The 22,182-nt window shown below is 39.8% G+C and overlaps 1 protein-coding gene across 2 annotated transcripts in view; it reads left to right on the plus strand.

Moving 5' to 3' along the window:
- Positions 1-22,182, plus strand: part of MED13L (mediator complex subunit 13-like) — a 257,483-nt gene that overhangs the window by 204,363 nt on the left and 30,938 nt on the right. The window contains exons 8-16 of one of the 2 annotated variants that reach the window (XM_010828557.1): positions 442-607; positions 2,706-2,810; positions 6,168-6,896; positions 7,690-7,915; positions 8,878-8,980; positions 9,284-9,408; positions 15,943-16,042; positions 20,793-21,013; positions 21,510-21,715. In XM_010828557.1, the coding sequence (XP_010826859.1) occupies positions 442-607; positions 2,706-2,810; positions 6,168-6,896; positions 7,690-7,915; positions 8,878-8,980; positions 9,284-9,408; positions 15,943-16,042; positions 20,793-21,013; positions 21,510-21,715 (1,981 nt within the window). The remainder of the gene's footprint in view (positions 1-441; positions 608-2,705; positions 2,811-6,167; positions 6,897-7,689; positions 7,916-8,877; positions 8,981-9,283; positions 9,409-15,942; positions 16,043-20,792; positions 21,014-21,509; positions 21,716-22,182) is intronic. The other variant, XM_010828558.1, reaches the window with a different exon arrangement.

Raw genomic sequence — 22,182 nt, forward strand, 5'->3', positions numbered from 1 at the left:
AAACTCATTTACTGCATTGAGATTTAAAAACTCAGACAATCCATGCATGTTTATATCTTTAACGGTGTCATGTTTGAGTCCTCCTGTGTAAGTCATCTCCAAAACCTCTGAGTAGGAATACCTTCTGATGGATATGCCATTGCGGGTATGTGAGTGTGGGTATTGACGTGACTGAAAGCTATACTGACGCAGATCTACTCATAGCTGTGGACAGCGTTATTGTCAGGGGTAGCAGCAAAGCTGCCATGATCAGTTTCAGCAGTCAGATGTCTATGTTAAATGAATGAGGGGCTGCCCTGGTGACTCAGACGGTAAAGAACCTGGCTACAATGCCAGAGACCCAGGTTTGATCCCTGGGTCGGGAATATCCCCTGAGCAGTCTGTGCACGAGGAGGCCTTTTCAGAAACTTCTGACCTTCCAAACTGTCTTTTCCTTCCCAGGTGAGAGTGGAGGTGCACAGAGTGCTGTCAGCCACCTGGGCGCCCAGGACGGGGGGATGCTAACTATGCACAGTCCAAAGAGATCGGGGAAGATTCCTCCAAAACTCCACAATCACATGGTCCATCGAGTCTGGAAGGAATGCATCCTCAACAGAACCCAGTCCAAGTATGTGCTTCCCTTCTGTCTGGGTGGTGGTTTACCTGACATGCCTTTTATTACTACATGAAGAAGATCAGTCATACGGCTCCGTTTCGTGACCAAACCCTGAGGGGGTCGTTGCATTGTTAGCTCATCTTTCTGATCGTAATAGGGTAAAATTCAAAGCAAAGATGTTAGAGTAATTTGCTGGTCCAGGAAAATTGTGAAGTTCTTTATCATCTTAAGATTGTCATGGTATTCATCTGACATTTTTTAGCACAGCTGACTTGGAGATTCACCCTGAATATCAGGAGAATAGTTGTGGGTATGGTTTTTCCCTGTATACCTACTAATGAGTGTTCGCTATTTACAGAGGAAAATGACCTTCATTGCCATGTTTTAATTGACAGTGTATTTCTCAACTAAACGGATGAGAGTTAGAGAAGTGTTTAGTAGCTGCTGTGCTTCTGTTTCTTGATTCAGGGAAATTCTCTTCTTCCTCTACCCAGCTTCCCTTTCTTGTCCACCTCCCTCCTGTCTATCCCTTCTGACCTCCTTCCCTCCTTCCTTAACATATTTTTGGAAAAGAGTAGGAATTGATTCTAAGACGAGATATTATTTTAATTGCATGGATGATAATGTCAAACAGTAGTCAGTAAACACTTTTTCACCTATCAAGAATTTGTAAACGTATTCAGCATATTTTCACATGTTTTGATATGACTGAGATGTCCACCTTTTTGACTGATACAAGTAAACAATGAGTCTTGATTCTCTGGAGCAGAACAAATATGGACATTTTTGTCAGTAATTCCAAAGGACTCATTTAGAAGTTAAGTCAGTGTTCTTAAGTGACTACTCTTCAAAGCTTTATATATACACATTTAAGAGCTGTCCTTCAGACCTCGGACCTAGTTTTTAACAAATTCATACTATATATTTATCTCCCAGTTAGTGGCTCTAGAATGGTAGCTCAGACGGTAAAGAATCTGCCTGTCATGTAGGAGACCAAGGCTCAATCCCTGAGTTGGGAAGATCCCTGGAGAAGGGAATGGCAACCCACTCCAGTATTCTTGCCTGGAGAATTCCATGGACAGAGGAGTCTGGCGGGCTGCAGTCCATGGAGTTGCAAAGAGTCAGACACGACTGAGCAACTAACACATATAGAATAGGCTACTAAAGATTTAGTAGAAAAGAATCTAAAATAATTGCAGTTGGAAATCATGTCATGTTCTAGAATTTAAAAGGTAGCTCTGTTTGCTTAAAAATGGTCCTTTCTTTTAAAATTATTGGTACAGATATTTTCATTTCTGTCTGCAATGCCTCAACAATTTCCACGTTAACATTTTCTTTTTCTTTCATTTAGCATCTTTGATTTTTATCACCACTAACCTTTCCACTAACTCTTAACAGATCAGAGCCCTTCTATCAGCAGCACTGCACGGGGAAGTGAGATGCCCAGAAAGGCAGGGGAGGGTGCAGAGCCATCAGTGAGCTGCAGCATCAGCTGTAGTAGGATCCACAGTGCAGGGGGACTGCCCAGTGTTCCTATTTATGCAGCAATAGATGTCTTTTAGCTGCCAGTTATTATGTAGGAGACATCTTTGATTCTTGTATTTTGGTTCACATTATATACATGGAGTGCTGCCCTTAAATGCTAGTAAATGTAGATGTTTTCAGAGTGATTTAAACAGTCTAACAAAGAAATAAAGCAAAACAAACAGAACCAAAAAATAATCTGTCTGAGGGTATATGATTCATAGATGCTATGAAAAGATAATTTTTAAAGATTTAGGTTGTCTCTCCAGAATTTATGTGACTTTTTAAAAAATAGTGCTAATAGTGCCAGATAGTGTTTTCATTGCTATCTGTGCCACCCATGTTAAAATGTATATTAATCTTAAATAAAAATATTTTGAATCTGATTTTCCTTCTGGTGCACAGACAGAGTAGTTGACTTCCCCTCTGCCGCCCAACCCTACACCTTGGGTTGCTCTTAACTGTCTATCGGCAGGATACTGTTACTGTGTAAGATGTATTCATGTCTTTCTAACATCCTTTTCCTCCCCAGAGGTATGAATATTATCTCATGTTTATACAAACCACATATTTTAACCTTTTTTAGGAGGAGCCAAATGTCCACTCCAACTCTTGAAGAAGAGCCTGCTAACAATCCTGCTACTTGGGATTTTGTGGATCCAACCCAAAGAGTCAGCTGTTCTTGCTCTAGGTAGGTAGGGGCCGAGGCAGAGCAGTAATTGGATAGAATTGGACAGAATCATAGTACATTTTGTTCGTTGTCTCCTGGTCTCTCAGACCACTTCTTCCACGTCATTTTGCTTTGTTTTCTTTATAAACCTTCTACTTCCAGTGCTAGAAAAAAAGCTTGCTGTTGTTTTTTTTTTGTTTTGTTTCTATGTAAAGGATACAGTTTTATTATTGGGCCTTTTTAGACAATTGACTCTGTTAACAAATAGCTCCCACAGATTTCTTCAGGATAACTTCTTTAGCACTAAAGGCATCAGTTTAACAAGACAATCTTTTGCCATTTAAATGAGTTTATTTAGTTACTCTTAATTATAAAATTGAGATAAATATCAAGCAAGTTGGCTTGAATTAATAGAACTTGGATTAAATACACCTTCCAGAGAAAATTTTTCTTGTTGGTGCTGGTGTTTTTTGATGACTGAAGTAGATATGTGGTAATAATATCTGAGGAAAGCCTCAGATATTATTGAGGAAATAATATTTCCTCAGATATTCTGAGGAAAGAATTGTTGCTCATTCATTTAGATATTTGAGTAGAAACCCAAATTATTTTCTGAATATTCTCTTAGCAACTTAGAGTGGCTTTGCTTCCATTTGATACTGCTCAATGCTTATACAAAGGTCAGTTGAGATAAGTGTACTTGGAAGTTGGCTATCTATTTCTCTAGTTGAGACCACGGGGTTCTTAATGTGGCATATATGAATTGGCTTCCGGGTGGGGAGGAGGTCACGATGCCCAGGAATCTCTGCGAGCATATACATGTGAGTGCACATGTTTGTTTATACACATTGGCAAAAGTTTTAACAGGTTCTTCCTGTCCCCGCTCCTCTTTCCTATAAGTTGATTCTCTTTTATCAAGCCCTGCCTTGGTAGTCAGCTTTTTGTTGAGAGATGCTGTTTTAAGTACCTACTGAAACCCTTGATTGATTTTTCAAGGAGGATGTTTTCGGTGATATTCTTTGCTCATTAAGGGTGCTTTCTCTGAGCTGATGAGAATCTCTTTAGTCCCAGGATAGGAATGGTATACCAGCTGAATGCCTGGTCTGCTTTCATCTCTAGGCCATTGTTAATCATGTGATTATTTGGGAAAAAAGGTATTTTCCTAATAATATTGACTTCTGAACAGCTTACAGCCAGGTTATGGTCCACCTTTAGAAAGTACATAGGATAAAAATTTTAGTGTATTTAACTTCACTTGTGCGTTCCTCTTATATTTTCCTGCCTTTTTTCTTAATCTAGATTTATTCACTTTTTAAAATAACCCTTTTACTGATTTCTGTCACATTTTTATTCAGTACTTTGAATTATTTTTACCTAAAGTGTAAATAAATAACTCTTTTTCTTTTGTCCTCTGGAAGTACTGTTCTGTCTCCTCACCAAATTCTTATACCCTTCAGATCTTATTTGTAAAAATGCATTCCATTCCATTGACTTCTAAATATTTATCTCTACACCTGACTTCTCACATGTACTCAAGTCTTGTATTTTGCAAAGTGCTTTTAAGATATACCCTTAATATTGACGTCAAACCAGGTACCCTGTTGCAGTCATTTCTGTCAGTTTTCTCCTCCTCGGCCTAGAACTATCATTTATTTTCCTTAGTTTTCTAGATCAGTTTTATCATTGCGTTTCACACTGACTTCCTTTGAAATGTCTGTTACAGTCATTCTGCTTTCCTTATTCATTTAGTCACCATATGTTTCTACACTCTTGGCCCAGCTTCTGCCACATAGTTAGCCTTGTGAGCGTGATGGTCCTGCTGCCGGCTTCAGGGAGGTCCCATACCCACTCACAGATGTGCAGTAATGGTCTGTTCCTTACCGGTGTATCCCCTATTCTGAAGGTTCCACAACGTAGCTAAGTTGCTAAATGTAGTAGAAGAAAATGACTTTATAAGATTATCCACTTTGCACAAAGTCCTTACTTTGAAAAGGCTACTATAAAATATCTATCTCAAAAGATCAGTGTGGTTAAATGGTCTTGGAGAAAATCCACATCAAAAAGTTTTATGTAAAAGACTTTCAGAGCTTAGGTCTTAAAATAAGCACCCTTGGAAGATATAATTGAGATATTTTCAGGTGAGACATTCATCTCTCAGTGTGGTACTGGAGATTTAAAGTCCAGTTTTTGCCTTTTTGACAGTAGCTTTAAGCTACTGACTTCTTCAAAGTCAGGATTTTTTTTAAGAGTAGCTAAGACTTGGGCTCTAAGAGTGTTTTCAGATTATCTACTGCAGGATTACCGAACCCATTATGGGATGGTCCACTCCTCATACTATTTAATGGTCTTATGGGGCAGGGTGGCCATCCTGCTGTCCCACTAAACCATCCCATTATGCCACACAAATCCATTTTACTGCCCACTAGGGCATCGTTTAGTGCAATGCAACAGTAATTTAATGCCACCCTAGTGGCCTCAGAGAGTTACTGATACACTGGCAGGAGAGCTTACGTTTTTCCTGGGAATGATTTATATATTGGGAGGAACTGGCTGACCTGCTGTATAACTTTTTTGTGCAGATTAAACCTTAGCATTATCTAGTAGGCCCTTACTGAGCAGTTTCTCACACCCATGCCTGCCAAGAAGTGTGTTAGGTTGTGAGCAGACTTGCTGCTCCTACTTAGATGGGACAGATGCATTTGTATATGTGTGTCTTGTTTTCATATTCACTCACAACCTTTTTACTTCTGTCTCATTTTAGCACATTTCTGTAAGATCTAAAGTTGTCTTTTATCCCTTCTTTCTTGAATAATAGTAGCATATAAGGCTCTTAGTATATTTATCCTATTAAATATTCTTAAAACTGACCCTTAGTTTCACACTTTGTGGGAGAATTGCGTAGTTATCTTGTTCCTGATTTACAGCACTCTAAGCTTTTATAAACCATTCTCTGTTGGAGTTAGTTGGGTGTTGTAAAATAGAGATTGGAAGCTTTATTTTGCTGCCTTTCTTGACAAATGGTCTCGGTTTTAAAATACCATGTGAATAGATTGTCTGAGGCCCTCACCAAATTTGGAAGATTTGGGAATTTTCAAATTAGTATTTTTGTAGTGGTTAGAGGCATTTTAACGAATATTTCTTAAGGTTCAACTCTTATCTACTTGCATGCAATTGGTTCATTATTTCTTATCAGAGTGTGTTGCAGTTTTTAGTCATTATCAATATATTTAACACCTAGAGTCCATTTGGATGTATTAGTGTGTATAACATGTTCTTGAAAAGGTGTAACCTGGTCAGAGGCATCTCTTCTGTAGTATTAGAATGGTATAGTTATATTCACCTGTGTATTTACTTACTTCATTTTCATTCTCATTTCAGGCATAAACTTTTAAAACGTACAGTAGGCCCCAGTCGACCTCCCACAATATCACAACCAGGGTTCAGTGCAGGACCATCATCATCTTCATCTTTACCACCTCCTGCTTCTTCTAAGCACAAAACAACAGAAAGACAGGACAAGGGAGACAAGCTACAAAAGAGACCCTTGATACCATTTCATCACAGGCCGTCTGTGGCCGAAGAGTTATGCATGGAACAAGATCCACCGGGACAGAAGCTAGGCTTGGCAGGGATAGACTCCTCCTTAGAGGTGGCTAGCAGTAGGAAGTATGATAAGCAAATGGCCGTGCCTTCCAGAAATACAAGCAAGCAAATGAATCTGAATCCTATGGATTCACCTCACTCCCCTATTTCCCCTCTGCCGCCAACACTCAGCCCTCAGCCTCGAGGTCAGGAAGCAGAGAGTTTGGACCCACCCTCTGTCCCTGTGAATCCAGCCCTCTATGGAAATGGGCTCGAACTCCAGCAGTTGTCTGCTCTGGATGACCGGACCGTCCTCGTAGGCCAAAGAGTGCCTCTCACGGCAGAGGTCAGTGAGACCGCCTTATATTGTGGGATCAGGCCCTCGAACCCAGAGTCGTCAGATAAGTGGTGGCACAGTTACCATCTACCATCTGTTGATGATGCTGAGTTCCGGCCTCCAGAGCTCCAGGGTGAGAGGTGCGATGCCAAAACGGAGGTAACCTCAGAGAGCACTGCATTGCAAAGGTAAGGTGATCCTCCACCCCACCCCCTGACCACCCACAGAAGGCCAAGGTTCCCAGGAATCAGGGCCTTCAGATCCAAAATTGAAGAGCTCTTTCTTCACCATTCTAGACTCTGCATCTGGAAAGGGTTTAAAAGTCAAATGCTTTATCCAACGTGATATTTATCATATGTGTCATTATTTAAATGCTGGCCTGTAAAGGTTTCGTTGTAAGATTTCCTTAACTAGAATTAATTCATTTTTGGTCTGGTGTTTGTGAATCAAAGAATATAGCTTTATGGGACTTTCCATATTGCAGTCAGTGCCTTCTTTGTGTGTTGACACTTAGAAGGCTTTGCATGCTTTCATGTGTATATCATGCATCTAGTAGTAATACTTCAGAGTGTTATTGAGCAACCTGTTACTCTAAACAGTTTGTACAGATTATCTCATGTCATCTTCACCACAGCCATATTGCCACCTTTAATGTCATAGCTGAGAAAGAAACTGGGGTCATGCAGTTAGTAAATGACATGGATGGAATTTGTGCCCAGACAGTCTATCCCCAGAGCCCATCTCTGCTGTTAAGTGAAATCAGTGGAATCAGAGACAAAAGTATATGGCCTTGACAAAGGCTACTAAGATTTATTTAACTGTGAATATAGTCTCTCAGAGTCACTTGAAGGTGAATTTTTTAGTTTTGTTGTTGTTAAAGTTTAAGCTTCCAAATGCTTTTAAATCACAAATGTTGCTTAAAAAAAAAGTCTGGTCTTTTTACAATTTCTTGCTTAAATCGTTATTCATTTCCCCTTCCAGACTCTTAGCACAACCTAACAAACGGTTTAAAGTCTGGCAAGACAAGCAGCCCCAGATGCAGCCCCTCCACTTTCTTGACCCATTGCCTCTGTCACAACAACCTGGAGACAGTTTGGGAGAAGTCAACGACCCGTATACTTTCGAGGATGGCGACATAAAATACATCTTTACTGCGAACAAGAAATGCAAACAAGGGACAGAAAAAGACTCCCTGAAAAAGAATAAGGTACCGCATAACAGAGAGAGAGGCCAGCCAGGAGTGGGTTTCAGTCTATGTCAGTACAACACGTGTGGGAAGACTTCGAGGCAGAATGTTTGAGATAGTCTTGCCTGATTGCTCTGTCCCCATATTCATGCTCTTGGTACTACTGTATCGAACAGCGTATTGTTCCTCTTTATGTCATGGCTCACCTTTGTTCAAAAGTCAGCCGAACATAAATGAAGCCTCACAGCTTCCAGGCTATAGCTTGTACAGTGCATGTTTCCTCTCATATGCTAATTCTTGCTGGCCTATGCTCCCTGCTTATTTCTTTTTAATTATTATTCCAAAATGTAAGGAAGAATATTGGTGACAGTATCTACCATTTATCAGGCGCTCACTGTTTACTGTGTTAAGCGCTTTACCTCTAATTTCTCTGAATTAATATCATCACTACTCCAAGACTGTGTCAGTATAATTTTACTGGTTTCATTATCTCAATAATGAGTACTGGGGGTGTCTGCTGTCTTTAGCCTTAAATTTTAAAGCATTCTAAAATACTGGGCCATTTAAAGAAATATTCTTAAGAACAGAGGAAATAAGAGAATGAAAGGAGACCAGTATAGTTCAAGAGAATACTTCTTACACCTATCTAGATCCAGAAAGCTTGAAGCATAATTCAGCCTTCAAAATATGTTAAAGGCAGCTTTTAACACCATGGCAGGTCTGTGATCAAACCCCACCAGTACTGTTGAGGCATAAAATCCTGATTGACTCAGATTGAGGGGCAAGTGTGGGAGTTTTTGGTTTCAGTTTAAAATCAGGGACGAGGACATATCTTTTATTTCCTTTGGTTGCATAGACCATGGTTTATCACACTTGTGCTCATAACAAGTTCCATTCTGCCCTCTAATTCTTTGTGTTCTCCCTCATATTCCACACTTTGGGTTGCTGTTCATGTGTTTTGTTTGGCTGAATTTATTACACAGTCAGAGGATGGATTTGGTACCAAGGATGTCACTACACCAGGTCATTCCACGCCGGTGCCTGAAGGGAAAAATGCCATGTCCCTTTTCAGTTCTACTAAAACAGGTGTGTACACTGATTATTTGCCTCACTTGGACTGTTGCTAAAATAAATGCGAGGAAGATGCTTCTCTATTTAACATTATGTGCTGATTGTAATAGCAGTGATTTGACCTCATCTGTAATATATTTTCATAGTTTGTTTTTCAGTTCTTTCAAAACTGATAAGTGTATTTGGCACTAATTGTATCTCGATTTGACTGACAGCGTAAGGAAGCATTTGGCAGGCAGGGCTTGCTCACTGCCCTCTCCTCACCCCTTCTCCTTTGAGGAAGCTGCTCATTCGGTGCCTTTTGCCTCCTTCCCACAGATGTCCGGCAGGACAACGCTGCTGGCAGGGCAGGCTCCAGTAGCCTCACACAGGTGACAGATTTGGCACCTTCCCTTCATGACTTAGACAACATCTTTGATAATTCTGATGACGACGAACTTGGGGTGAGTCTGCAGTAGCTACACACACAAAAAATGCACTTCAGTGGCTGGACTTAGTGTTTCAGTATTTCTTTATAGTTTGGTCTACTGAATTGGGAGCTCATATTTCAGGTTCTAAATATTCTTCAAAAATGTTTGTGTACCTTGAAAGGATTCTGAACTTGTTAGTATACTCTCTAATAATAACCCTTGGGTTTTGTTTGTTGATGGCTTTTTTCCATTAGTGTTATTACTGTTGTAAATATTAAAATCTTTCTTTTTTTTTTTATACTCCTCAATATGAGACTAACAGGAATGTATTATGTAGTCCCTTTAGCTTAGATTTAAAAAATAATAGCCATGTAGTGGGGCATGAAAGTTGGCTAAAAGCTCAACATTCAGAAAACGAAGATCATGGTATCTGGTCCCATCACTTCATGGGAAATGGATGGGGAAACAGTGTCAGACTTTATTTTGGGGGGCTCCAAAATCACTGCAGATGGTCACTACAGCCATGAAATTAAAAGACACTTACTCCTTGGAAGAAAAGTTATGACCAACCTAGATAGCATATTGAAAAACAGAGACATTACTTTGCCAACAAAGGTCTGTCTAGTCAAGGCTATGGTTTTTCCCGTGGTCATGTATGGATGTGAGAGTTGGATTGTGAAGAAGGCTGAGCGCTGAAGAATTGATGCTTTTGAACTGTGGTGTTGGAGAAGACTCTTAAGCGTCCCTTGGACTACAGAGATCCAACTAGTCCATTCTGAAGGAGATCAGCCCTGGGATTTCTTTGGAAGGAATGATGCTAAAGCTGAAACTCCAATACTTTGGCCACCTCATGCCAAGAGTTGACTCATTGGAAAAGACTCTGATGCTGGGAGGGATTGGGGGCAGGAGGAGAAGGGGACAACAGAGGATGAGATGGCTGGATGGCATCACCAACTCGATGGACGTGAGTCTCAGTGAACTCCGGGAGTTGGTGATGGACAGGGAGGCCTGGCGTGCTGCGATTCATGGGGTCTCAAGGAGTCGGACACGACTGAGCGACTGAACTGAGTGGGGCATACTGAACTTTTTGAATTTTATGATATTGAACTTTATGTCATAGAATAGTCAGCATTTAGAGAGATGATTACAAATATGATTTATACTTTCTAGGATTATGACATCATAGTCAGGAAATAGAATTTATACACGTAGACATTAAATAATACAAGGTATCATGTGATTGGACTTCCCTGGTAGCTCAGCTGGTAAAGAATCCACCTATGATGTGGGAGACCCTGGTTTGATTCCTGGCTCAGGAAGACCCCCTGGAGAAGGGATAGGATACCCACTGTAGTATTCTTGGGCTTTCCTGGTAGCTCAGATGGTAAAGAATCCGCCTGCAGTGCAGGAGACCTAGGTTTGATCCCTGGGTTGGGAAGATCCCCTGGAGGAGGGCATGGCAACCCACTCCAGTATTCTTGCCTGCAGAGTGCCCATTGGACAGAGGAGCCTGGTGGGCTACAATCCATGGGGTTGCAAAGAGTCAGACATGACTGAGCGACTAAGCACAGCACAGCACATCATATGATTAAAGTGACAGATAAGAATTTATAATTCTCTGCAGAACAGCTGAGCTGAGTCAGGAAACGTGTGCTGTCATCATCCTAACTAAGCCTGTATCTTTGTGTAAACAGAAGTGCCCCTGTTATCTCTGGGGGACCTAGAGATGAGTAAGATAGGTCTGCTCTTCAATGAAGTCAAAGTATTAGTCCACTTTCTTTCATTTATATATTTACTTTCCCATCCATCCAGTTGATGTGATATTTGTTAATTATTTAATGATCAGTTCCTTTGTGGCAGGTTCTCTAGGTTTATAGATAAAATTAAATTACCAGTCTTAAGCTTGAGGTGCTCACAGACTTTAGGAGAAATAGCATATAAATAAAGTTTAAAATATACTTAGCCTTGTGAGTACAGTAATTTATCTGAATCTAAAGTTGCTACCTATTCAAGTATGAAGCAACAGGCAAGCAGTGTTTAAGTAAAGGCTTGGAGGTTAAATAGGAATCAGGTTTCTAAAGCCCATTCTTACTTTAAAATAAAATATATCTGGTTAACAGACACTGTACACCAGTAGTATTCTAAGTACTTCTTTCTGACTCCATGGACTGTAACCCGTGAGGCTCCTCTGTCCGTGGGATTCTCCATGCAAGAATACTGGAGTGGGTTGCCATGCCCTCCAGAGGATCTTTGTGACCAGGGATTGAACCCTCATCTTGATCCTGCATTGGCAGGTTGGTTCTTTACCATTAGTGCCACCTGAGAAACCCAAGTACTTAGAAGATGGAATAGTCATGACCTCAAAAAATGAAATTGACTTGGAATGTGGAAAGACTTGGTTAGTGAGAGGCAGGGGAGGGATGTGTGTTTGAGCCTGGAAGGAGTCTTGGTTCAGCAAAGAGAATGAACTAGCTGGGGCCTTGTGGGATAGTGAGCACATCGATCTGTTTCCTGAGTTGGGGGTAAAGATTGCTGGGGCTGGGGAGGTACTTGGCCACACTTCGAGCTTTGGACCTCAGACTTTACGGTAATGTGCTCTTCTGAAGGCTGCTGAGTGGGGAGCTGACCTGGTAGAAGTGGGTACTGTTTTATATCAGTCTGATACATGGAAAGCAAGAGTACTATGTGGTAACTTGTTGGATTGAAAAACGAGGACCTAAATTCAGGGAGTAGCTGCATGAAGAAAAGGACGTGGCAATGTGAAAAACACTGTTAGAAGAAATGACGCGTCCTTATTCTTTGACCCAGGCATTGGAGATCCATTTTGTTCCTAATTGTGTCTGTAAAGCCATATATTATCTAGGAGTGGTTTCATTGAGGGTTAGTTCAGATGCTTTGGTTTGGTGGTGGTGAGAAGAAAGTGTGAAAAGTAAAGGAATTAAAAAGAAGTAGAAAGAGAGATATAAGGAAAGAAAAAACCAAGCTTTGTACAGTTGCCCAGTTTCTGTTCATAGCCAGCATCCCTAGTGAATTTCGTCTCTGCTCTGAACCATCATCCTTACTCTCTGTATAAATTATGAATTACTGACTAAATGAAGAGATGTGTACTCTGTTTTTTTGAATATATTTTAGTAGTGTTAATATACAAAGGAGAATTGGACAGTTTTTAATCTGATTTTCATTTCTCTGGAACAGTTGTTTCTACTCTGACTTCTGGCCTGACATTTAATCAAAGGAACAGTTTACCTTAGGATAGTTTTGCTAATTTATCTTATTAGTAACTGGAATTGGGAAACTGTTGTCTGGGTTTTCACCTCACAGACTTCAGTTTCACATTTCAACTCTATAACATTGAATGTGTGTTTAGTGGCTCAGTCATGTCCAACTCTTTGAGACCTCATGGACTGTAGCCTTCCAAGCTCCTCTGTCCATGGGGATTCTCCATTGAGTAAGTGAACATAAATAAAAGGCCTTCTATTTGTGAGATTTTTTTTTTTTTTTGCTTTATCTTGCATTCAATTCATTTGCATTCTTAAAGATAATCTTGCCTATTAAGGGACTTGATTTGGGAGCTGACTGTGGCTCAGATCATGAACTCCTTATTGCCAAATTCAGACTTAAATTGAAGAAAGTAGGGAAAACCACTAGACCATTCAGGTATGACCTAAATCAAATCGCTTACAGTTATACAGTGAAAGTGAGAAATAGATTTAAGGGACTAGATCTGATAGACAGAGTGCCTGATGAACTATGACAGAGGTTTGTGACATTGTACAGGAGACAGGAATCAAGACCATCCCCAAGAAAAAGAAATGCAAAAAAGCAAAATGGCTGTCTGAGGAGGGCTTACAAATAGCTGTGAAAAGAAGAGAAGCAAAAAGCAAAGGAGAAAAGGAAAGATATACCCATTTGAATGCAGAGTTCCAAAGAATAGCAAGGAGAGCTAAGAAAGCCTTCCTCAGTGATCAGTGCAAAGAAATAGAGGAAAACAATTGAATGGGAACGACTCAAGGTCTCTTCCAGAAAATTAGAGATACCAAGGGAATGTTTCATGCAAAGATGGGCTCGATAAAGGACAGAAATGGTATGGACCTAACAGAAGCACAAGATATTAAGGAAAGGCGGCAAGAATACACAGAACTGTACAAAAGAGATCTTCACAACCCAGATAATCATGATGATGTGATCACTCACCTAGAGCCAGACATCCTGGAATATGAAGTCAAGTGGGCCTTAGGAAGCATCACTACGAACAAAGCTAGTGGAGGTGATGGAATTCCAGTTGAGCTATTTCAAATCCTAAAAGATGATGCTGTGAAAGTGCTGCACTCAATATGCCAGCAAATTTGGAAAACTCAGCAGTGGCCACAGGACTGGAAAAGGTCCGTTTTTGTTCTAATCGCAAAGAAAGACGATGCCAAAGAATGCTCAAACTACTGCACAATTGAACTCATCTCACAGTCTAGTAAAGTAATGCTCAAAATTCTCCAAGCCAGGCTTCAGCAATACGTGAACCGTGAACTTCCAGACGTTCAAGCTGGTTTTAGAAAAGGCAGGGGAACCAGAGATCAAATTGCCAACATCCGCTAGATCATCAAAAAAGCAAGAGAGTTCCAGAAAAACATCTATTTTTGCTTTATTGACCATGCCAAAGCCTTTGACTGTGTGCCTCACAATAAACTGTGGAAAATTCTGAAAGAGATGGAAATACCAGACCACCTGACCTGCCCCCTGAGAAATCTGTATGCAGGTCAGGAAGCAACAGTTCGAACTGGACTTGGAACAACAGACTGGTTCCAAATAGGAAACAGAGTACGTCAAGGCTGTATATTGTCACCCTGCTTATTTAACTTCTATGCAGCGTACATCATGAGAAATGCTGGACTGGATGAAGCACAAACTGGAATCAAGATTGCTGGGAGAAATATCAATAACCTCAAATACTCAGATGATACACCCTTATGGCAGAAAGTGAAGAACTAAAGAGCCTCCTGATGAAAGTGAAAGAGGAGAGTGAAAAAGTTGGCTTAAAGTTCAACATTCAGAAAACTAAGATCATGGCATCCGGTTCCCATCACTTCATGGCACGTAGACGAGAAAACAGTGGCAGACTATTTTTTGGGGCTCCAACATCACTGCAGATGATGACTGCAACCATGAAATTAAAAGATGCTTACTCCTTGGAAGGAAAGTTATGACTAAAAGTTAAATAGCATATTAAAAAGCAGAGACATTATTTTGCCAACAAAGGTCCATCTAGCTTAGGCTATGGTTTTTTCCAGTAGTTATGTATGGATATGAGAGTTGGACTATAAAGAAAGCTGAGTGCCGAAGAATTGTTGCTTTTGAACTGTGGTGTTGGAGAAGACTTTTGAAAGGCCCTTGGACTGCAGAAAGATCCAACCGGTCCATCCTAAAGAAAATCAGTCCTGAGTGTTCATTGGAAGGACTGATATTGAAGCTGAAACTCCAATCCTTTGGCCACCTGATGCGAAGAGCTGACTCATTTGAAAAGACCCTGATGCTGGGAAAGATTGAGGGCAGGAGGAGAAGGGAACGACAGAGGATGAAATGGTTGGATGGCATCAGCGACTCAATGGACATGAGTTTGAGTAAACTCCAGGTATTGGTGATGGACAGGGAGGCCTGGTGTCCTGTGGTTCATGGGGTCAGAAAGAGTTGGACATGACTGAGCAACTGAACTGAACTTAGCAAATCAAGGAAAAACCTTCTTCAAATGTATTGAATATACATTTCAATAATTTTATGAGGTAAGGGTTTTTTTTCCCTGAAGGTGAATAGTAATTGTAGAAGTAGGAATGTGTGTGCTCAGTCACTAAGTTTTGTGACTGAGCACTAAGTTTTGTCACTGTTTGTGACCCCACAGAGTCTAGCCCACCAGGCTCCTCTCTTCATGGAATTTCCCAGGCAAGAATGCTGGAATGGGTTGCCATTTCCTTCTCCAGGGGAATCTTCCCAACCGAGAGGTTGAACCCGCATCTCTTGCATCTCCCACAATGGCAGGTGGATTCTTTACCTGGCAGGTGGATTCTTTACCACTTGAGCCACCTTGGAAGCCCAAGAAATAGGAATAGGAAGTATCTTTCATGTGTGTGTGTGTGTGTGGTGAAAAATAAGAGTAATAGCTTGGGAGGGCTTGAGGTCATCTCTTTTAGCTGCCTGCTTCCAAACAGAAGGAAAACCAGACTGATGACCAGTTACTGCTTAGAGGCACCCGCTTGATGTGATTATTGTGTCCCTGAAACTGCTTCCCTCATGGAGAGGGAATTGGCCCAAGGTCCGGGACCTCTGCTGAGCTGGCAGTCTGCCCTCCCCTGACCCGTGACAAGAAGACCCAGTCAGTTCGTTTCTCATACTTGATAAGGTTGTCGTCATCTCTTCTGTGTCACTGTCTGCTAGTATTTCTAGACGTTCACCTGGTGAAAATTTGTAAGGAAGTGTGTTTTTAAAATATCAATAGCCATACACTCTAAGCAATAGCTAACTACCGCCTTGCTTATATACAAATGTGCTGCTCGGTTTTAATAATTACTAATCTCTTCTTAGGCTGTGTCACCTGCACTGCGCTCATCAAAAATGCCTGCGGTTGGGACAGAAGACCGACCTCTTGGGAAGGACGGAAGAGCTGCTGTTCCTTATCCACCGAGTAAGAAAGGAGATGTAGCTTCAGCTCACTGCTCGTGATACATACATAATGTTCTCATCCTCAGTGGTGCCTCATCTGAGTCCCCTCCTTTTTTTTTTCTCATTCTAACAGAATACTGAAAATAAATTAAAACTTGTATATATTGGTATTCCTAGGGTGGCAGGTAGCTAAGAGACCCATTTAAATTTAAATTCTTTTGTTTTCAAATTAACTTTCATGGTTTAAACTATGAAACACGTGTTTCGGTTTGTTTCTCTCCTGGTCCTCTCCCAGCAGGGTAGATGCTGCTCAGTGGTTTTCAGAGCAACATTCTGGCGTAAGGGCTTGTGTAGAATGTTTCCATGTTCATAAATTTAATTCATACAAGGGTAATGAATATTTGTTTTCTATGGTCCTTTTTCTGATTGATATTGAAGATTTTGTGTTTCGTTAAAGATAATCAACTAGTTTTATTATGTATGCGGACAAGAAACTTCCTTTTTTTTCCTAAGAAACATTATTCTACAAGAGAGAAGAAAGTCAAGGTTGCTTATATGGGTACTCTGGAACCGAAACACAATTCCATTGCAAATCATTCTTTAATACCTTCTCATTAACTTCAGCTGGTAATGAGAACAAATTGAGGGGAAAAACCACCATGTCATAGGGATGAGTCAAAAAGTTTTATGAACCTATAAATGTACTGCTGATTTACTCAAATGTAGAAGTGTGAAGTATACAGAGATTGGATTTTGACAGCTTTAGTGGATCCATAGCTTTTTAAAATATGCAAAGCTTTCTCAAGCATGACATGTATGAAAATGAATAATGATAGCCAGCCAGTTGCTGTAGTTTTTTTAATTAAACATTTTTCCTTTTTTATTACTCTGCACTGCAGAATTTTACAAACATGAAACTCACAGATTAAAAGAAACATTATTAAAGTAGATTCATCTGGAGTAAGGCAGATGAATGAATTCTTCACTTGCATTTAACCAGTTGCTGTGCTTTTTTTGACACTCTAATATGTAATCGTGTTAGATGTTAAAATGTCTGAAAACTTGTCCAAGATCATTCACTCACAAACCAACCTGCTGGTTAGTGTCATTGCCAGTAAAGAATATGGTGTGCTCTCTCTTTTTTCTCTCATTTCTGTTCCAAAAGGAATTGCTTCAATAAGAAGCTACTCAGAATTTTATGATAAAGTACAGGATATAAGAATTAATAAATTTGAAATATTGCAAAAATATTGGCATCAGGAAAACATAGATAAATAAGAGTCAGAGGACCTGATTAACATGTCAGAGTATGTGTGCATGTGTGGGGGGGACATATACATAGTATTTCCTTCAAAGATGAGACAATGAAAATAGCATGGCAAAAAGCTCTTAATTTCTACAGTAGCTTATTGTACATTGAAGTGGAAAGACATAGCATTTAATGTCTAGAATAGCACCATCCAACACAAGTACGAGGGAAGCCACAAATGAGAGCCACATAAGGTAATTTTAAATTTTCTGTTAGTTGCATTCAAGAGTAAAAAGAAGTTTTTTTAACTGTGAAGTTAATTTTAATAGTATATTTTATTTAACTCAGTGTATCCAATATGTCATTTTTATGTCATCAGCATAAAAATACTGAGATTTTTACATTCCATTTTTGTATTAACTCTGGAATCCAAGGTACCTTTTACACACAAGCGTATCTCAGGATGGATGGGGCCCCCTTTTGAATGCTCCATGGCCATGTGGCTAGTGGGTCCTGCCTTGCACAGCATAGGTCCATAATTACTCATTTGTATATGTAATAATGAAGAAATCAACATATAGTAACAGTGAGAGTTAATTTAGCATCAAGTCTGTGTTAAGTAAGTATTGTTACATTAATTAAAATGAAACATTTCTCTTAGGTTTTATTATAAACCAGTCACTTATGAATTATCTTGGAAAGCATGTCAGTTTGAAGTATGAGACTTTGAGGAGGCAAAATGAAAGAGTCAGACTTTTGAATTGGCTTTTTATTCCACAAGAGTGCTTACTATTTGTAAGGGACAAATACTGAGAAATTAATCTTAGTGATGATGCTTCTGTTGGAAGGCTTCGGTCTTCTGCATAAATACTTGATATACAGGGTAGGAAATGGAGAGTGCCCTGACTGGTGAGTTCTTGCTGAGGTGCAGCAGGTCTTGAGGACAGGCAGGGATGAGTAAGTGGAGCTTTGTGGGCAAGACTCGTAAACTCCAGTCCGCCCTGGTAGCTGTTCTCACACTCATTCTAGTCATTTTATGGGAAGAAAATTGAACAGGCAGTTCTACTACAGGCAGTATTTTTCTATTTAGAGGACCAGAATGTTTCTGTAGGTTTCTGTTTTCTTTCTGCCTTACCTACTTTGAGTCCAGTTCCCTGTTTTTCATCTCAAAACTTTCTAGGGTCATTTCAGGAATTTCCTGTGATTGAATAGCCTTTTCCATCTTTTTCTAATCAAACCAAAATTAGCAGGGAGGACTAATTGTTACTGACTCTCACTACTTTCTGAGTATTTAGATGGACCTGGCAAACTGTTCATTTCTGTGCATACCTTATCTCATTTAACGTGCACAGAAAATATGAGGGAGATACTATTCCCATTTTGTAGATGAGGAAATTAAAGCTATAGAGAGGTTATGAGCCTTCCTGATGAATAGCTCATAATGAGAATGGTGAAGACTGCTTTCTAACATAAATCTCTGGCAAATGAAAAATCATTTTATCCATACTTTTGGTCTGTGTTCTCTTAACCTTTGACAAAAACGATCAAGGTGGCTGAGGCTTTGAAAACTGAGATATATAACTGTTCGGTAGCATCGAAAAAATTGAGGAGCCCTAAATGGCAAATGCCTTTTTCACATTTCTCAGAGAAAATTTGAAAACAAATTGAATAAAATAATTTTGGGATAACATTTTGTACCATAGCTTGAATACTTAATAAGTTAGGAAAGGGCTGTGTTTTAAGTTCATTGTCATTTTAACTCAAAGTGAATTTATATAGTCTCATTATTTTCCAAATATCTGCTTTGTTAATTAAGTTCTGTAATATAATAGGAGTTTGAAGATTTGATGAAGCAGACACGTGTTTTAAAACACTCTGCTTACAAATTAATTTTATATTTACATTGAACAGTAGCTGCTCCTTGGCTTGGGAAAAGGAATAGGGACCAAAAATTAAAGGTGATGTATATATTTCAAGAATAACCTATTTTTCTGTATTAAAGTATTTAGTCTTATTTTTAAAAAGTGTATTGATTTGGTTGCTGCTGCATCTGAAGACCTGTTTTTCAGCTGCAGGACTTATCAACTATATAATCTCTCCGTTGGTTCTATGATAGTTTATGGCCTGGCTTGTGTCCCTAATACTGTGAATTGTTATATGATCTTCGGGTCAAATACTATTACAGCAAGAAAGTAACTTGAAGATCATCTTGGGAGTTTTACAATAGGTTTTCTTCTTCTTTTCTCTCTTTTTAACTTTTTTGCCATAGCAGCAGCAGGTACTGTTTTGTCAAATGAAATCTTATACAGAATTCTATTATAAAAGTTAAATAGAAGTGGAGCTTCTCTAATGGAAGTAAAAGTTGAGGTCTGAAACCCTGCCTATTGGCCTTTTTCTCCCCTTGTTGGTCCCTGAGGCCAAGAGAGGGTAAATTATTCAGGATTATATAATTAACTAGGAAACATGGTAAAAATCATTTAATCCAGAGGTTCTTACCCTTCTCTGCTCCATTGGGTGGAGGCTTTCCCCTCCCTCCATAAACAAAAGGAAGAAAGCAAGCCTAATAAGAACCACACTCCTAGTCAAGCCTTTCCTTCTAGATGAAGGAGCTAGGCCCAGAGGGAGGAAGTGCCCAGGACACAGCAGCGCTGTGGTGGGACCACCTGAGTGGGGGGCCAGCCCACTGCCGCTCCTCTGTACAGCTCTGCCTCAGGCGCGAGCACAGGGCAGCTATTCTTTATTTAAAGTTCTGATTCAGTGCTGTAAGTCGTGTTAACATCTGTTCAGTAGTTACAGTAAATTACCCTACTATAGACAGTAGTTACTGTTTAAATGTTGAAGTTGCTAGAAAGAGCAGTGTGGTTGAGAACTGGGGAGTTAGATATGTTTCCAGATCACTGGTTTAAACTTGTGCCTCCAAATAGGCAAATACATTTGCTGTACGTGACACCCCCTAGTGGCCAGATTTCATAACCACAACTTGCGTTTCATTCCATACACTACTACTCTAAGAATCAGTGCCTTAAAGAGACACTGGAAATGATGATGGTTAACCTCAGGTATATAACAATGATTTTTTTTAAAAAGGTTGAGAATCACTGTTCTAAATATTACTTAAAAGACAATTTTTTCCCCAGTTGATTTTCAATAAATTGTCTTTTGTTCTAGGTATGATTATTAATCCTGACTATGAAGTTTCGTTTCCTTAGATTTTTCAGGGTATCAGTTGTTAGAAGGGGGAAAAAAATTATGTTTATGTAGACTTTGTTCACATAATTAACGTGAAGCCAAATTATAAAGCGTCAAGAGGACAGTGGTAAAGATTCAGCAAAGGCTAATTTTCTGCTGATGGCCTTCTTCTTAGGAACTTCCGTTATTAGTACTCTATTATGTAACAGATATGCCCATTCAGTTAACATTATTTCTGATGCCAACTAGGGGGCCTGATTATGAACTGGGATTTTTTTTTTTTAAAGAAGTCAGGCCCGTTAAAAATTTTACTTACTTATTTATTTATTTTTAGCAGTTGCAGACCTGCAGAGGATGTTCCCCACCCCTCCTTCTTTGGAACAGCACCCTGCATTTTCTCCTGTGATGAATTATAAAGATGGGATCAGCTCAGAGACAGTGACAGCATTAGGCATGATGGAAAGCCCCATGGTCAGTATGGTTTCAACACAGCTCACTGAATTCAAGATGGAAGTGGAAGATGGATTAGGAAGTCCCAAGCCAGAGGAAATAAAGGTAATTGCCGGGATATTACTGTACACAGACAGGCATGCATGCTCAGACTCTTCAGTCGTGTCCAACTCTGTGCAGCCCCATAAACCACAGCCCATCAGGCTCCTCTGTCCATGAGATTCTCCAGGCAAGAATACCCAGGGATCGAACCCACATCTCTCACATCTCCTGCATTAGCAGACGGACTCTTTACCACTCACGCCACCTGGGAAGCCCATACAAAGACGGTGATTTTAAAGCACATTTTTCTACAACTTCTTTAAAATAGTACTGTCTGTATGCAATATATACATACGTTCCTAAGGGTTCTCTGGATTAGATCATGTGGTATATCACTTGGCGTATTAATTAGTGTCTTTTGATTAATTTAAATGTTGGCATTCACATTTTCCCATTGATCAGATAAGAGAAATAGTGAATTCAGTCATTTTTGTTGCTATTACGGTATGTCCTCGAGTTGTTTACCAGCTTGATCACCAGCCCCACTTTGTTGTCACAGGACTTTTCGTACGTGCACAAAGTTCCAACTTTTCAGCCTTTTGTGGGATCCTCCATGTTTGCTCCACTGAAGATGTTGCCGAGCCAATGCCTGCTACCTCTGAAGATTCCTGATGCCTGTCTGTTTCGGCCTTCATGGGCAATCCCTCCTAAAATTGAACAACTGCCCATGCCACCTGCGGCCACTTTCATTAGAGATGGCTACAAGTATGTGCTGGGATTCTGTCAAGTCGGCTGCCATATTTAATAGGATTTCTATCATTTAACCTAAGTATTTACTTTACATGATGACAGCATTTCATTTGAAACTTTATCGGCCATTCATGTTTTTGTGCATATTCTTTTGTGTTGAAAATATTATTTTCTAAACTAAATTTCATATATATGGGAAAATTGAGGTTATTTGTATAGAGAACCGTGGTGTTTATGGTCATTCAGTGTCAAATCAGTGTCTGTCACAGAACCAAGCAGTAGATTGGAGTGGGTAATATTTTTAGGGTGACGGTGGTAAGTACTCCTTAATACGCACTTTGATGATTTCAGATGTGTTTACTTAAGGCACTTTAAGGTTAAGTATTCATATGCTAATTTCTGTTGCTGACCCTTTGTCATACAAGAAAGCAGCAATAGAACAGTGCCATGATACGGGGGAGGGAAAAGGAAGTATTTATCAT

The sequence above is a fragment of the Bison bison genome, unplaced genomic scaffold (assembly GCF_000754665.1).
Source record: "Bison bison bison isolate TAMUID 2011002044 unplaced genomic scaffold, Bison_UMD1.0 scf7180017864495, whole genome shotgun sequence".
Classification (NCBI taxonomy): domain Eukaryota; kingdom Metazoa; phylum Chordata; class Mammalia; order Artiodactyla; family Bovidae; genus Bison; species Bison bison.